We start from the raw sequence: 17,825 nt of genomic DNA on the forward strand, positions 1-17,825 counted from the left end.
GGAATTTTAATTTGCTGTTCTTAACATATTTTATCAGACTACAACTTTGTACCAATATCAGTTTAACCATTTATCAATATCCAATAATCAATATCATTTAAACCCTTTGCTTATCAATTTGAGCCCCTGAGGTCTCCCACCATCCAGTATGTGTAACTGCTAATTCTGCAGATTTATGACTAGATATAGTACACCTGCCTTTTCTATAGCAACTCTTCCCATTTGCCCTTATACTAAGATTTACACTTGAAAGGCTAATAGCATAATTCACACCATGCCAGTTCCCCCAGCCCCACACCTGCCCTATAAAAATTCCCCAGCATGGTTTTCCATCACGTATCTATTTGACAAAGTGGTCTGTGGCTACAAAAGCTCACATTAAAATTAATGTTGTTAGTCTTTTAGGTACCCCTAGGTTTTTGCTTTATTATGAATACTAATTAAGCAGAGAGACAATGTAGCTTTGATTAATGGCTGGAGATGCAACTCCAGCTGACAAATCGCTCTGGATAAGGAAGGATTGTGAGTTTACGCACTTGTGCTCTGTTTGACAGCTCTGCTGAAGGTCTTACTGCCCAGGTTTGTCCTGGGTGGCAACTGGAAATTTGGGGCTTCTGGAGATGGGGAGAAAACATCTACTCACAGCTACGATTGGAGTTCAAAGGCAAGCCTACCCTCAAGTCTTAAATCTAAAAACTTCCAACTCTATGACACAATTATTTACTGTGTGGTGAGATAATACTTTGCTTTCCTGGACTTTTCCTTCCCCCCCCCCCCAACCTTTCCTTTTAACTGAGATAAGAAGATCAATTAAGCTATTAAACTACTTATGAGAAGGAAAGATTTAATGGACTAAGGGAACCAAAAAGCTTATTGTTTGTTTTTCTCTGTAATTTATGAATTTGTATTGGGAGAAAGTGTTTTGGCCGGACTGGTTAAAATAAAACTGCATAGTAGAAGTTAAGGTTGAAGTAATGACCTTGAAACTTGGGATTGGAATGTAAACAAAGTTGATAGTAAACAACACTATTTGTAAAAAGGCTTCATAGAGAAACAAAGCCATCTAGCAGAAAATTTCTCAAGGTACAAGAAAACAATCTACTTCTACATAGATTTGATGCAAAAACTCTTTGATCAACTAGGTGATAAATTAGATTCACTTGAAAAGAAAACAGATAATTTTATGAAATTTAAAACTGAGCAAATTAAAAATATTGGTGCTGTTTTTTTTTAAAAAAACCCTCTGAAGAGGTAAAGAAGTTGAACAATCAACTGGAGATCCTGGACAGCAGAACAGCAGTGTTTGATAGAGAGTTGGAGATCAGAAAATAAACATCTACTGATGGGCCCGGGCCCCAGGGAGGCTAGACTGGCCTCGACCAAAGCCAGGGCCTTCTCAGTACAACGTACAAGAAAGACTTAGAAGAGTTTTCAGAAGATTCTCAATGGCCCTCATTGGAACAGAAAGATGAGGAAGAACAAGAAGATGTGGACTCTGATAATAATTAAAACTCAAGTATGGATTACAAATGCATAACATGGAATATAAATGGGCTGAATGCTCCTCAGAATCGACAGATTTTTTTCATTATTTGTAAGAATTAAGAGCTGACATCATTTGCTTACAAGAAACTCATAAAAAAGACATCAAGTATTTGGATTACAAAATTTGGGGGGAGGTAGATTTGTCTCTTCAGATAATAAAAAGAAAGATGGGGTGGTATTTTATCTAAAGCCAGCACTGAAGACAGAATTTGTAATATCTGACAATCATGATAGATGTTCTGACAATCATGTGGGGGTGGAGGTGACATTAAATGGGAGCAAAATTTTGATGTTGGGAATCTATGCACCAAATGAGGAAAAGAGGAGGTTCTACAAATATCTTTGGGGAAAACTGATGGATTTGCCCTATGAAAATTGTTGGCTGATGGGTGATTGGAATAGTGTAGTTTATCCACAAATAGATAGGTGCTCTGAGAAAAACATAAAAGATATTCAAGGCAAATTACCAAAGGTTTGTTTTGACATGGGTTTGATGGATGTTTGGAGATGATAAAATGGGGATTCAAGAGAATATACATTCTATTCTGAGAAACATAAATCTTGTCATGTATAGATATGCTCTGGGTATTGAAAAATTTGGTGACCAAAATTGTGAAAGTGGAGATATTGCTGAAGTCCTTTTCAGACCCTAAACCTACAAGCGTAAGTTATAGAACCAAATCTAATACATTTAGGTGGCAACTAAATGAATCTTTACTACAGAAAGAGGCAATTGTAGAGGACTATAAAAAAAAGGCTGAAAGAAATTTTTGAATTAAATTTGAACAAGGGTGCAAATTTGAGAATTTGGGATGCAAGAAATGTATTTATAAGAGGCCATTTCATATGTCATAACTTGGAATTAAAGGGGAAAAAAGGAAAAATGCAAAGTATTCTACAAGAAATTTAAAAAAGAAGGAAGAATTTAAGACTGTGCTGGGGAATGTTAAGGTTCAACAAGAGATAAAATACTTGCAACAACAGCTATCATTGTTAACAATAAGGGATTTAGAGAAAAAAACTGAATTATGCTAAGCAGAGAAATTTTGAATTTGCTAATAAACCAGAAAGGCGGTTGACCTATAGACTGAGAAAAGAGAGAAAGAAAAAATATATTTTAAAATTGCAAGATGGGAATACTATGCTAACAGAAAATGGGACCATCCAAAAGACCCTTTTAAAGTATTATTCAAACTTGTACAGAAGACACGATATTTCTTTAAAGAAATTAAATGATTATTTAACAAAACAGAAGCTAGCTAAAATTATGGAGGAACAACAACAGGTAATGAACAGCCCAATAACAACTCAAGAAGTGGTGGAAATAATTACAAAGTTGAAAACTGGGAAGTCACCAGGTCCTGATGGACTATCTGGCCAATATTATAAATGCTTTGAATATGAGATCTTAGTACTCTTGTAAAATACAAAGAATTCAATTTTATTGGGAGGAAAGATGGCAGAGACTTGGAAAGATGCTAACATTATACTGATACCCAAAGAAGGGCAGGATTTGACACTAGCAAAAAACTATAGACCTATATCATTGCTGAATAATGACTACAAACTATTTACCACAATTTTAGCAGAAAGACTTAAGTATATTCTCAAAGACTTTATTTATGAAGATCAAAGTCGTTTCTTACCCAAAAGACAGTTGAAAGACAATGTCAGAATTGTACTGGATATAGTGGAATATTTGGATAAACACAATGAAAAACAAGCAGCTCTAATTTTCTTGGATGCTGAGAAGGCCTTTGACAATTTGAATTGGATTTACCTGTTTGAAGTTTTATAAAAGATGGATTTTGGGGAGAATTTTATAAAATGGGTGAAATCAATCCACACTTCACAGAATGCTAAAATTATTGTTAATGGAGAATTAACTAAACCATGTGAGATTCAAAAAGGAACACGTCAAGGATGTCCATTGTCACAGCTCCTTTTCATTTTGGTGTTGGAGGTTTGGAATATAGGCATTAGACAGGAGGAAAGAATTAGAGGCACAGAAAATTTAAAAAGAGTCATACAAATTAAGAACCTTCGCAGATGATTTAGTTTTAATTCTGGAAGACCCATTAAAGGGAATTGAAATATTGATAGAGAAGTTGACAGCATTTGGAACTCTAATACAACCAGGGCACCTCCTCAAACAAGCAAGCAAACACACCAACTACCACAAGGCGGCATTTGTAACTCTGGCAAGTTTCAAAATAAATGAACAGAAAACAAAAAATGTTAATGAAAAACATGGATACTAAAAAAACAGGATGAATTAATGAAAATAACAGGTTTTAAGGTTGAAAAAATAATGCTGATGAAGATGATCTGTATGCTATTTCATAATTATTTCGAAATAATTATGTTAAGACATGGAAATAAATTAAAAAATGGGATAGAGTACAATTGTCCTTGTTGGAGAGAATATCAGTTATCTATTTTACCTAGGATGTTATTTCTCTTCCAGACAATACTTCAGATGTACCATTTAAACAGCGGCAAAAGGATATTTCAACATTTATTTGGCAAGGGAAAAAACCAAGAGTTAAATATAAAATTTTACAAGATACGAAGGAGAGAGGTGGCCTAGTTTTACCGGACTTAAAGGTGCATTATGCTGCCACATGTCTAATGTGGATGAAGGAATGGATGCTTCTGAGAAATGAGAGGCTCTTCACATTGGAAGGTCATGACCTGAGATTTGGATGATAAAGTAAAGGTCAATATAGACTTTAAAAATAATTATATTAGGAGAGCCATCTTGAGAATTTGGAATAAATACCAACTGAGATGATCACAGAAGACATCGCTTTGGATTTCAACACAGGAAACATTTTATAGAAGTGAAATGACTACTAAACTGGGATGGCTGACTTATGGAGACTTCCTAGAATTCTCACAAGGAGATTGTAAATTGAAGACAAGAGAAGATTTAATAGCTAAATGTTATAAATGTCAATTGTTTTTCTATGCCCAACCTCTAGAAAAGTTTAAATTAGATAAAACATTATAAGGCATTGGTTACAAAAAGACAAGAGTTTGAAAAAGAGCTTTGTACAAATGACGACCACGTTATTTCCAAAATGTACAAACTTTTGTTGAAATTTGAAACAGAAGAATGGGTGAAAGATTTATGGTAAAATGGGCTTAAAATTGGGTAAAATATACAAATGGACCAATGGGAAAATATGTGGGTAAAGGGGCTCAAATTCACTTTGAGTTCCACATTTAAAGAGAATTTCTATAAAATGATGTATCATTTTATGGTGGTATATGTCTCCTGATAAATTAGCAAAAATAAGTAAAGGTATGTCAAACAAATGTTGGAAATGTGAGCCACATGAAGGAACACCTTTGGTGGACTTGTCCTAAAGCAAAAAAATTTTGGTCACAAATTCATACGATAATACAAAAAATATTGAAAATCAATATACAATTTAAACCAGAAACCTTTTCGTTGGGACTAACAGTAGGAAAATAAACATGGTATCTTTTTATATATATGAACACGGCAGCTAGGCTTTTATATGCACAAAAATGGAAAAGTACAGTATTGCCTTCAATTGAGGACTGGATTATGAAAATGACGCAGAGATGGCTAAGCTTACAGCCCTGATCATAAAACATTGTCTACCAACTGGAACCCCTTATTGACTTTCTGTGTGAGACGAGGAAAAATGAACTGATGATTTGTGGTTTTGATTTCTAAGAAGATAAATTTGGGGAAAATAAATAGAAGGGGAGCAGTATTGAAAAGGTAAATTTTGGAGATATTAAAACTGAAAGTATAATGTTTGTTAAAATATGATAGGTGTGGTAGAGAAAATTGGAAAATAAAATGTATCATTTTCCTGTTATTTTCAATCTTTGTTCGTTGTCTTTCTTTGTATTCTTTTTTCTTTACCCTTTTCTTCTCTCTCTCTGCCCTTTTTATTGGGCTTTTAATCTTATTAATAATATAAAAAGTATTCCTAAAAAAAACCCCCAAAACACTATCCTCCTTTCACAGTGACCCACCTGCTAATGCCTTGATTAAAAGACTCTTTATCCATTAACTGGTCAAACTCTGTCAGTATGTCATCCAGCTCACCAGCATCCCCAAAAGTGCCCCATTCAGTGTTTATGCACATGCACCCCACTTTGTTCTCCACGCTTGCTATGTTCTCAGCTTCTTCCATGTAGCAACAGTTTGTGCCATCATCTACCGCATATAGGAAGACAAAAGCAGGGGAAAGAACCCAAAACAGAAGAAATTGCCAGTTTAGTAAAACACTGAACAGCTCAATTGTTAGAAAATTAAACTAAGTACTTTGCTTCTTTTAAAAACTTAGCGGCTTCCCTGCAATATAAGGCACTGAGTTGGGGGTGGTGGTGGAAAGAGAACTTCGGGTTTCTGGGAGCAACTTAATGTTTTTCAAGGCCCTTGGGAGCTACCAGTCACAAAATGGTGGCTCAGCGGATGCAGCCAGCCACAAAACGGTGTTCTGCATGAACATTACACTGTTTCAGAGCAGGTCTGTAGTGCTCAGAAATCTTTCCTTTGCTGTTTTTCTAAAGCAAGCCACCATCACCCTAAATTGTAACATGCCCTGCATGGGAAAAATATACAGCAATGTATGTTTTCTCTGGAAGAGGCAAATAGCAGCTTTGATACAAGGCGAAAGAATCAATAATATGCTCCTTTCTCTCTCAGGCTCAGAGCAAGGATAAGTGTGTGCACACATGAAGGAGGCAGAGGAGAGGTGGATGGGAAAGGGTGCTGATGTTGTCATTTTCCCATCCAAGGTCCATGTATGCCTGTGCCTCCTTCTCCATGCATGAAAGAGAAAAGAAGCTGCTGTGTTAGCTTTAAAGAGAATGATTTAGAAAGTGGTTATAGCAACACTGGAAAAGGATAGAGATAGGGTTGAAATCCACAGTGCATTTAGGGGGCAGAGTCTGGAACCCTGTAGGATTTTGCAAAAACTCTAGGGTAATGCAAATCCCTGAGCATCCCATGGCATCCCTTCCAGTTTTCAGCGGAAATGACATCAGTGCACTGGTGCAATGCCTGTGCATGCCCACATTCCCTCCCCCCCATTTCCACCCACTAGTGCTTTATGCCCTGGTGGGAAATGCAAGGGATTAGCGGAACAGTGGGAGTCCTGGTAACTCTAGGTGGAGAGCTACTTTTAAATTCTTGGAAAGTGACTGGTCACTCCCAAGTAATCATCTAGCCACACCTGCAGCCCATTTATGCCATAATTCTATTTCTGACAATAGTTAGTGTTTACCATTTAGATGAAATGAAAGATCTTATGCCTGTACAAAATAATCCTCAATCTCAATAGCCAGGAGATGAATTGTTAGTCCTGTGGCATGGCTATATGCAACCTCAAAACTGGCAGTGCATTATTGCCTAAGCTGCCTTTATGGACACAGTCCAATATTCTTCTAACCTAGCAAAATCTCAGAAGAATAAGCCAGCTTCCTGACATAAAGTATAAAGTACGGCATGTATGAACTATCCGGGTCAACAGCACAACTATCAAGCACCCAACTCCATGCAAATGTCTTGCTCACCTATCATCAGTCCAATCTCACAGGGCTGTTCTTCACATATGCAGCTCACCATGACTCCCACAGTGTTATTCAGCACAGCAATGACCTCAACGCTGTAGTTCTGGAGTAATCGGGAAAAAAGATCAAAGTGACTCTGCTTCTGTCTTCTCTCTCTTTCTGTGACCATTTCCACGCCAGTTATTTGCCAGGGCTTTTATGCTGTTGGGGGGTGGATCTTTTTATGCTTCCCCACAGCATTATGGTACAATTGTACACCTCCCAGGTTTTCCCCAGGTTTTCTAAGATGTTTCCCAGACCTGCTTTGCTGTGAAGTTTTGAGAAAGATCGCAGCCAAGCCTGGACGGGTGCTGTGCCGTATTGATGGGAAAGTTTGGATTTTCCTAGTCTTATTTTTTAATTGCCAACTGAATATTGTTATAACAACATTATAACAACCTGTTTATCAGGGTCTTTGAATTCCATCATTCATTTAAAAAGAAAAAGAAGTCTCTATTCCCTTTTATTGCAGAGACATAAGAGGAGAGGCAAAGAGGCTAGAGACTTACTAGGATTGCCAGCCTCTAGGTGGGACCTGACAGTCTCCTGAAATTATAGATTTCCAGACTACATTGGTCAGTTCTCATTGAGGAAATAGCTGCTTTGAAGAGTGGACTCTATGGCATTCTACCTTGAGGAGGTTCCTCCCCTCCTCACATCCCACCTTCCCCAAGCTCCACCTCCAAGTCTCCAGGAATTTCACAACCCCAAGATGGTAATGCTAATATTTACTTTAAAAAATGAAATATAGGAATTTAAAGAAGTTGATACACACATTATTATAACATTGTAATGATATAATTATATTCCATTTCTGATTTTGTTTCTTAAAACCTACAAAAGACCTGGCTGCATTAGGCAGAGGGAGGATGATCACTTCCATAGGCCGGGGACAGAGAAACTACAGGGAAACTTGCCATATTTGCCACTGAGCTGTGACAGCAACTACAGATGCAACAGGGGAAATGTGCAATACTGTCCCAGTGTGGAAAACATATCTCTGTCACACACATGTGCACTCACACTATTCCTCACCTTGCAATGTTCTTTTAAAGCTGTTTGAAGCAGCTGTGCCACATCCTCACCCACAACACCTGCATATTGGAAATCCTTTGCCCATTTAATCAGCTTACACTAAAGGAAAGCAAGACATGTAGTTATCAGAGAGTATTACAGCATTTCCAGTGAGCCTCTGTGAAGCCAGCCCTTCTTCCTACAATCATCCCTTTTTAGGATGTAACACTGTAGAGAGAGGCCAAGACTGAAGAATACCAACCCTTTCCTCAGATCCACCTCTTTACTTAGCAACTTTTTCAGGTCAGGTGTTGCTTGGAGTCAGTCCCTTCCCTCCTTCCCATTAAGCCACTGGACAATGTCTTGTGTATTTGCACTGGATCGGCCTTACCGTATTATTTGGATTCCCCTCCCAAGAAATGTACAACATCACGACCCCACCCTTACCCCCATATATCCACACACAGTCTGATGTACAGCTAGTGCAGTATTCACCTGATTCAGTGAACTATGCTGGCAATGAAAGGGGAAAGAGAAGCCCAGTGGGAAGTATTTCTCAGTGGTATGAAGGTCTTCCAAAAATCTGGCTAGGCACTTGGCCAAGTATTCAAAAAGCTGGAAAATCAAAGAGGGAATTATGAATATGATGCATCATCGTTACCTCCTTCAACATGGCAGTTGGTTCACCTCAAGGCATGTGATCAGATTTTCAGGTATCTCCTTGCTACCAGTACAAAGTTTTTTTTTAAAGAAGCTTTTTATTGGATAGATTGAGAACAAACATAAAACAAAAATATACATTTCACTATTCCTTCTCCTATTGAGTACAAATTTATCCCCAACCCACCCTTTCCCTCCCCCCCATCAGACCTCCAACAGCACTTATGCCCTATAATTCATACATTGTTCCCTCTAGTTCTATTATTTTCCATAATCTTCAAAGGTAAAGTTACAATCAATACTAAACTACCAGTACAAAGTTGACAACTTTACCAGTAGTGAAACTGCCAAGAATCATCTAGCATGATTTTCTGTGCCATCTTTCACCTCCATTATTATTTATTTTTTAAAACCCCATTGTACATAAAATAAGACAGGGCCCAATCCAAAGGAAGTTCATCACACTTAATCTCCATTGAAATACAAACTTGCAGATCACAGTTTACAACCCGTTAATTTTCATGAGAGTTCAGCAAAGTAGAGCTAACTGTCTTTGAATTGGCTTCAGACGCCTTGTTCACAAGCTTACAGTAAGGAATAACATGCAATTTTAGCTCAAAAACAGCTGGAGTGGGGCTGATTTGGCTTGGGGTCACAGCACTGGAACAAGGTGGGGAAGTTGCAGTGTGGCATCTGTTAGAAGAAGGGACTGGCAATGTCTCTTGCTCGGGCCTTTAGGACTGCCAGCAGAGAAGAAGGAAGGCAACAACTAGTCAGTTAGATAGATAGGCTGCTATCTGTCTCCTTCCTGCCAGGGGAACTTCCTTCCTTCCCTTCTCTCCCCTCCTCTCTTTCTTCTTCCCTGCACACACCAGGAGAGGCAGCATGAGAGAGATGATCCTGAGAGAGATGGCATACTTTCAGTCTAAAGCCATCCTAGCTAGTTAGATCAGTTACTAGTTCTTTTTCTCCACTAAACTTAAAAGAGGGAGACCAGAGGTACAGCATGATTATAAAAACAAATGGAACAGATTAAGTGAGCTCAAGGGTAACTGTACCTTGCCATTGCTTAGCTCTGCCGAGACCGGAAAGGACTGCATTTTCAACTGGGCTTTCTGCTTCTCTTCACCACTCAGGTTCAACAGCAAGACATCCACCTGAGTTTGGGACAGCCCTAGACCCAGAAAATGGCCTCTCTCTGCAAAAAAGATCTGAACATAAGGATTGCCAGTCTCCAGGTGGGGCTTGGAGTTCTCCTAGAATTACAACTTTATCTTCAGACTACAGAGATCAGTTCCCCTGGAGAAAATGGCTCTTTTGAAGGGGTGGACTTTATGGCATCATGTCCCTACTGAGTGACATCATCATGCCCCACCAGAAGTGAGCCTGATGTGCATTTTTCTAGGTTGCCTGCTGATGGCGGGTGACCTCCAGAGGGCTTGCCACCTCCTGCCAATCGTCTGTGATCAGTGGGCAATGGGACAGACCCCACCAGCGGGCAACTGGAAAGCCTGCTGTACCTTAAACTCCACCTTCCCCAAGCCCCACCCCCAGATCTCCAGAAATTTCCAATCAGGAGTCAGTAATCCTAGAACAAGACTACCATACCTCATTCATCCCCAGGGTTGCTATTTAGCCCAGGTAAAAATTGATGGATTCATTGTTTTCCAGGATTTATTTGTTTGCTTAGCACAGTATCTTTATTAATCAATGGAGTAATTTTAAATTTGAACATATATTAAATTTTTATGCATAATAATACAGATTAATTTTCTTATCTGAAAAAAAGATTAACACTACCTGTTGTCCAGGAGTTCAGCACAGACATATGATAATCAGACGAAGTGTCTCATAATCGTAATTTAAAGTTCAGCTCTCCCTCTCCCAAAAAAAATCTCTTTGGAAAAAGAACTCTACACATGCTCAAGACACAGACACTCAACTCCTGGTACTAAGATTTTTGGCCCCACGCCCCCATGCACTGTTCAAGCCCTGTATGCTCAGCCGAGCACATCATACAGACAACCTAGCACATTGTATGCCAGCCAGGCACATCATATGCCCAGCCAAGCACATCATATGCGCAACAAGGGACAGTGCAGGCCTCGAGCAGGAGCAGTGTTTGGCCTCAGTGGAGGTAGCTGGCCTTTGCAGGTCAGCTGCCTGGGGTGGCCGAATGGCCCACTACCACAGCTCAGGCACCGGGGGAGTAGGCCCTGGAGAACAAAGGGGCCTCAGCCCCTTTTATTGGGCCCTGTGGACTAACTATGGGCCCGTGCCCTTTAGGGCCTTGCCATGAGGAAACACAGCCATGCCACTGGGCGATCATTTGATACTGGCCACCAGGGAGAGGATCCTATGGGGAAATGTGTTGATGTCTTTACTCTTCTCTTCAGGGAACTGGAGAAGAAGGATAAAGAGGACTTGGAGGAGCGTGATAAAAAGCGCCTTAAGCGCCGGAGGGTCGATCGGACCTGGGCCAACTGGCTGCCTGGTCTCCTAATATATACAAGGGTCATTGCCAGGGCCCAGCTATGGAGGGTGGCATCCTTGCTCCAGTATATGGACATTATTTACAGGGGGTATTCAGACTTCGTCGGGGGGGCTTGGATGCAATATGACGAGGAATTTAGAATGTATGCAGCCCTTAACCCAGCCATGCCTTGGGATTAGGTGCATCAGCAGCTGTGGCTGCAAGTCATATCTCCAGCTCAGCCAAACACTGGTGATCGCTCGGACAGTGGTCATTTGGTGCACCGCCCTTCTATGAGCACTGGTGGTTATGGGGGGCAGAGGCCCACTGCAAATAATGGCTCCCGCGGCCCCGCGGGGCAGTCAGTTCAACCTCAGCTGCTTTGCTGGGAGTTCATCTCCCAAAGGGTATGCAGCAGAAAAGGCTGTCGTTTCGGGCACGAATGCCGCAAATGCAGAGGTCCCCACCTTTTCACCACATTCAAGAGACAGAAGTCACTCACCAAAAGGGCAGGGACCCCTCCCAGCAACCTGGCAAAGGGCCCCAGCCTGAGGGTCCTTGATGCCCTACTACAGCACTACCCTAGGTGAACTGATGCCCGGTTTCTGTTGCAGGGTTTCAGGGTCGTGTTCTGTATCCCATTCCAGGGCCCCAGATCCTCCTTCATGTCATCCAACCTACATTCGGTGGTTGGCTGGGAGGGGGTTGTCTGGGCTACGATTGCCAGGGAATGTGCAGAGGGAAGAGTGCTGGGGATGTTCCCCTCCCCACCAGTCCCAAATTTGTGAGTCTCACCACTAAGGGTGCTCCCTAAGAAAGTGGCTGGTGAGTTCCAGCTAATTCATCACCTCTCATACCCAAAAGGGGGGTCAGTAAATGATGTTATATTGGAGCATTTGTGCATGGTCCATTATACTTCCTTTGACCAAGCGGTCCAGCTTGTGAGAAAGTGTGGAGTCGGGGTGGAGTTGGCAAAATGCGACATTACGCCAGCATTCCGTCTTCCGCCAGTCCATCCCAAAGATTTTGAACTATTGGGTTTTGCATTCGAGGGCCAGTTTTACATGGACAGGGCGTTCCCTATGGGTTGCTCGATTTCATGCGCAGCATTTGAGCATTTCAGCTCCTTTCTTGAGTGGGCCCTGTGGCAGCAGCAGCAGTGCCGTGATATGGCGCATTATTTAGATTATTTTCTTTTTATGGGACCAGCAGGTTCAGGGCAGTGTGCCAGGCTCCTGGAGGGTTTTGTTAACCTTACCTGGGAGTTGGGAGTCCCCCTGGCCCATGAAAAGATGGAGGGCCCATCTCAGGTTTTGACCTTCCTGGGGATCGAGCTGGACATTGTCCACCAAACATCAAGATTGCCAGTGGAGAAGCTAAGGGACCTCAGGTCCAGGTTGGAAAATGCATCAGGCAACCACAAAGTATCATTAGTAGAACTACAGCAGTTGGTGGGCCATCTGAATTTTGCAGAGCATTTCTGAGATGCTTGTGTGATGCAATGGGCACACTCAGGCTCCTGCACCATTGCCTGCGGATCAACACAGGTCTGGGAAGAATTCTTAGGCTCCTATAACAGAGTTTCGGAGGGAGGACCTGTTACTAGAAGGGGAGCTTCAAGTCTCCTCTGATGCATCAGGGGTCAGTGGCTTTGGGGTGTTTTTCCATGGCCATTGGTGTGTGGCAAAGTGGCCAGCAGAGTGGTTAGCAGAGGGTCTATGCAGAGACCTTACTTTTCTTGAATTTTTCCCATTCATAGTAGCTGTTCAGCTATGAGTGGAGGAGCTAGCAAACCATTCAGTGCATTTTTGGTGCAATAATCTGGCAGTGGTCCATGTAGTCCATGTAGTCTCCCTCTCCTCCAAATCACCCAGGGTGATGAGGCTAGTCTGGATATTTACTCTTAGGGGCCTGCACCTTAATATTATGTTTACAGCCAGGCATGTCCCAGGTGTTAACAATGGAGTGGCAGATGCTCTGTCTCACCTGCAGATGGACCAGTTTCATCAGCTTGCCCCCGAGGCCAACTTGCTGCCAGCCCAGATGCCCCAGGACCTTTGGCAGATTGGCAGGCCGAGACTTGCAGCTGCAATTGCCCTAAGCTGCAATTGCCCTAAGCACCCAGAGGGCCTACGATAGGGCGGTCCTGCAGTTTACAGGGTTCAGGTACCAGGTAAGTCTCCACCAGTTGTGGCCTTTCCCTGTTGAGCACCTGATGCAGTTCTGCGTCACCCAGAGAGGTAAGAGGCTGGCAGTCAAGTACATCTGGGGCCAGCTGGCAGCACTGGGGCCTGGCAGACAACATCAGGAACTTCCGCATTTGAAAGATGCTGCAGGGATGGGCCCAGGGGGCAATGGCACCCAAAGATCAGAGATAGCCTATCTCACCCAAAATGGGCCATGGTCTGTGGCTCTAAGTACAAAGAGGGCCTATTTCATGCTGCCTTCCTCACTGCATTCTTCGAGGCGCTCAGGGTCAACGAGCTGGTTGCCATGTCACGGAGGGACGAGTCGAACAGGGCCTTGCAGGCCAGGGATGTCAAGTTTAAAGGGGAACAAGTAGTGATAACCATCCGGTGCTCGAAGACCAACCAGAAGCAGAGGAGTATGGAGGTCACATTGGGCCTATGTACGGAGAGGGACTTGTGCCCAGTCCTCGCCCTTAGAGGCTATATCGAGGTTCATGGCGAGGAACAAGGGGTCCTATTTTGCCATGCAGACGGGCTCCACTGACCAGGTACTAGTTCTGGGCAGTCACGGATTGTGCCTTCTCCAAGCTGGGCATAGCAAATGTCAAATTCGGTACCCATTCTTTCTGCATCGGGGCAGCATCCACAGCAGCAGCCATGGGATATCCAGGTCCGTGATCCAGAGGGTAGGGCGGTGGCGCTCCTCTGCCTATCAGACTTATGTTTGCTCCTTGAATCCCTTGAATCAGGGGAACACTGCCTAACACTATTTTCTTTTAGGTGGGGTGGCCGACAAGAGAGGTCCCATATCCTCATCGGCCACAGCATGATTTTCTGGGCAGTGCACCAGGCAAAGAGGATGCAGATTGGGTCCCAGCTTGGCCTGAGCCAGTGGACCACCATTGAATGGCAAGGCAGAAGAGGCTTAAGGTAGACAGGACTGCTGCCGCTCTTGTTCGAACGGAGGGGTCCACCACCCCAGATCCTGGTTGTACACCTGGGAGGCAATGGCCTTATGAAGGGTAAGGCCCTTTCCTTGCAGGCGTGGGCAGACTTGCAGGAGATAGGCAAGCACTGGCCTGGCGTCCTAATAATCTGGTCGGCAATGCTTCTGCACTGCGTCTGGCAGGAAGCATTGGACCCCACAACAATAGAGAAGGCAAGGTGAAAGGCTAACAGAGACTTCTTTAAAGCCTTGACTAGCGGGTTGGGAATTTATCTGCCCCATCCGCAAATCAGGGCCCAATTTGCAGACTTCTACCGAGGGGATGGAGTGCATCTTTCAGTGAAGGGGAATGAGATATTCTTGCAGGACCTGCGGCAAGGGCTCAGGGTGGCTTTAGGCCACCTGTGGGGCACAAAGTCCTAAGCAGAGGTTTGGCCCTTGCAGTGGCAGGTTAGAAGTAGGGGGGAAAGCAGAGGGGCAGCGAGCACCCATGGGATATTCCCATTGGTGGGGAATTGGGGTCTGTCAAGAGCAGTTGGCAGCCTCGTGAGGACAAACACTTGGTGGGAAACCCCTGGACAAGCCAGTCCTCCCCCCAGCTTTGCAGCCAGGGGGGAGTTTTAAGAGAGAACCACATCACCTGGCCAGGCCAGGACACAACCATACGAGGGATGGCTCGCACCTGGGGCAGAAGGTGTCTCACCAAGACAGGTCAGGGCAGAGGTCCAAGGATGACCCCAGAGCCTGATCTGTACCGCCAGTTAGCTCCTTGCCACAGTTGCAAATTATTTTATTATTATTCAATAAAACAGCCCTTTATATCCCAATTCTGGTGTCTGTCTCTTCATTCCGGGGGGGGGGGCAATGCGGCACTCCCCATCCACAGCAGCAGCTGCTTGGCTCGGGGGCTGGGATTTGCCTCCCCGGAGGACGGGGAGGCAGACAAGGCTTCCCATGCATCCAGGTATGCTGGGATGGGTGACAAGAGAGGCCTCATAAGGCCACTCTGCCCACCCAGCAGCCATTCGCGCCTCGTGAGCAGCCCACCCACCTTACCCTATTTCAGTGCAGGTTAGCCAGTCATTGTTTATCAGGGCCAGGTAAGAATTTTTCTCCCGTTCCATGATTGGCATTTGTGGGGGGGAGTTTCTGGCCTACCTTGCACTGGAAATACGGAGGAGGCAATTGGCTGTAGGGGGGTCGTTTAGCCACTCTCCAGGCAGGTTAGAAGTAGGGGAGAAAGCAGTGGGGTGGTGAGGACCCGTGGCATATCCCCATTGGTGGGGAATTGGGGTCTGTCAGGAGCAGCTGGCAGCCTTGCAATACAGTTGCGAGGACAGACACCCGGTGGAAAATCCCTAGACAAGCCAGTCCTCCCCCCAGCTTTGCAGCCAGGGGTGGGGAGTTTTAAGGGGGAACCACATCACCTGACCAGGCCAGGACAGTGGGGGGGGGGCAAACATAAACTCCCGCTCTTGCCTGTGCATCAAGTGGTATGAAAGGCACCACTTAGTGGTCTTTTAAAAGTTGGCAACCCTTGAGTAGGCAACAGTTGTGGGGACCAATGTCAGGTCGACCCTTACGAAACACACTTACCAGTGCCATTGGGCAAGGTGCAAACAAAAGTGGGCACCATGGGTAAAGAACCAGCTCCATCTTGAACCTTCTTTTTTAGGCCCTTCTCCAGGACTACCTGTATGGAGTCTTTTATTTGCAGGAGCTGCTTCTTGGATAGGCGGAAGGCCTGCATATGTTTCTGGATCTGGTCAGGAAAGGAAGAAAAATTAGAACGGTGAGGGACTAGCCTCTGAGCATCAAACGAGTCCTGGGATCCTGAGCTTAGATTTTGGTCTGCCGTTGAAATGGACAGAAATGAAGCCATGAGATGGGTCTTTTGCTTGGGAACCGGAAGCAACTCCCTAGAGGATGGTGATGTTCTTGACATGGAAAAACTCAGAAACGAACTGGTGACTTCACATTCTGGCTTGTAAGCAGAGCTGGAGTCCTTCAGAGTTTGGCCTTGATCTGCTGTCTCAAAGTGCCTCTGCTTAATGGAAAGAGTAGAAGAGGACTGGGAAGCTGGACCTGAAGATGACATGGTATGTAGCAGAAAGGAAATTTTAGGAGTGTCCTGGGAAGCTGGACCCAAAACTGACACTGCATCTGCTGCAAAGCTGGACCCTGGCTTGGGAGAAGGGTCTTTATAAGTTGAGCCTTGGTCTGCACCTGACATGTTGTCAAACATAAGTGGCCTTTTTTGTCATATCATTGAGCTGTGAAGAGTATGAGATGACAATAATGAAGAGACAGGCCAGAATGTGGCATTCAAAGATGATTCAGATTAGAGGTAGGGCAGAAAATGAGGCAGACTGCGGGGAACAGAGTCAGGAGGACAAGACGATGACAATAATAAGGATCAGTGTCAGTCATGAGGAATATTTGGCCAAGGGGTTGAGGAAACAAGGTGCAGCAGGGAGAGTTGAAAGCAGAAAAGTAAAAGCAGAGGAGGAAGGAAAGAGTGTGGACTGGACAGTGAGAGAGCTGAGTGCAGTGGGGGAGGGGCAAAGAAGTGTTTAACTCAGAAGACAGTTGGAAGTAGAATGGAAGGAGGGGCTGAGAACCAAGTCTGGGGTGAGGGGAGAACAGCGTATGCAGGCAAGTCAGTACAGCCAAGCCACAGGAATTATAGGCCTCTAGGGGAAAGGATTATGTGGCCCTGTAATAGATTCTAATAAACCCTCTATTTAATTTCCTTTCCCTACCAAAGAAATAGGGTATATTCTTGAAGTTCCATTTCCAATTTTTTCTCACATTCCTAAAAATTGTACATTTCTGACACTTCGGGTAGTCTGAATAAGTACCAGCTGTTTCACTGAATCAAATCAATAGTTTTTTATTTAAAAAAATTAATGAAGAGGGCCGTATTTTTTAGGTGTCTATAAATATATTATCCAACCACTCCTTTTGTATGGTCTGCCCTGTTGCCCTGCCAGTGTCCAAAGCAAGGCAGTATATATATGATATAGGACAGTGAAGAATGCATCTAGGTAAATAGTTTCGAGACAACAGGCCTTATGATTGTTGGGAAAAGGGCATTCTTGCTAAACAGGTCCATGTTTTCACTCGTGAGTTGCACACAGATCATGCAGATCTCAGCTGGCTAGAAAGAAGAAATCTCACCCCTGCCCCACGATACAGGCTCTGAGAAAAACATGTCTGCTGGGAGACATTCTTCTTGGAGGTTATCAGAGCTGAAGCACTGGCCATGGAGCCTATAAGGAAATGACTGGATTGAATTGTTCCATGCTAGAAAAATTACCTTATAGAAACAGTCAACAAAACAATTCTAGATGTAGATGGCCAATTCAGATAAACCTGCCAGGACTCTTGTAATGAGTGA

At 43.6% G+C, this 17,825-nt stretch overlaps 1 protein-coding gene across 1 annotated transcript in view; it reads right to left on the minus strand.

Annotated features, from left to right (window-relative positions):
* Window positions 1–16,658, minus strand: part of HK3 (hexokinase 3) — a 30,298-nt gene extending 13,640 nt beyond the window's left edge. Inside the window, exons 1-6 of the mRNA XM_054976370.1 lie at window positions 16,022–16,658; window positions 9,876–10,015; window positions 8,653–8,772; window positions 8,179–8,277; window positions 7,108–7,207; window positions 5,563–5,746 (exon numbers count right to left, since the gene is read on the minus strand). Of these exons, the coding sequence (XP_054832345.1) occupies window positions 5,563–5,746; window positions 7,108–7,207; window positions 8,179–8,277; window positions 8,653–8,772; window positions 9,876–10,015; window positions 16,022–16,658 (1,280 nt within the window). The remainder of the gene's footprint in view (window positions 1–5,562; window positions 5,747–7,107; window positions 7,208–8,178; window positions 8,278–8,652; window positions 8,773–9,875; window positions 10,016–16,021) is intronic.
* Between the last annotated feature and the right edge of the window lie 1,167 nt (window positions 16,659–17,825).

The sequence above is a fragment of the Eublepharis macularius genome, chromosome 4 (genome assembly GCF_028583425.1).
Source record: "Eublepharis macularius isolate TG4126 chromosome 4, MPM_Emac_v1.0, whole genome shotgun sequence".
Taxonomy (NCBI): domain Eukaryota; kingdom Metazoa; phylum Chordata; class Lepidosauria; order Squamata; family Eublepharidae; genus Eublepharis; species Eublepharis macularius.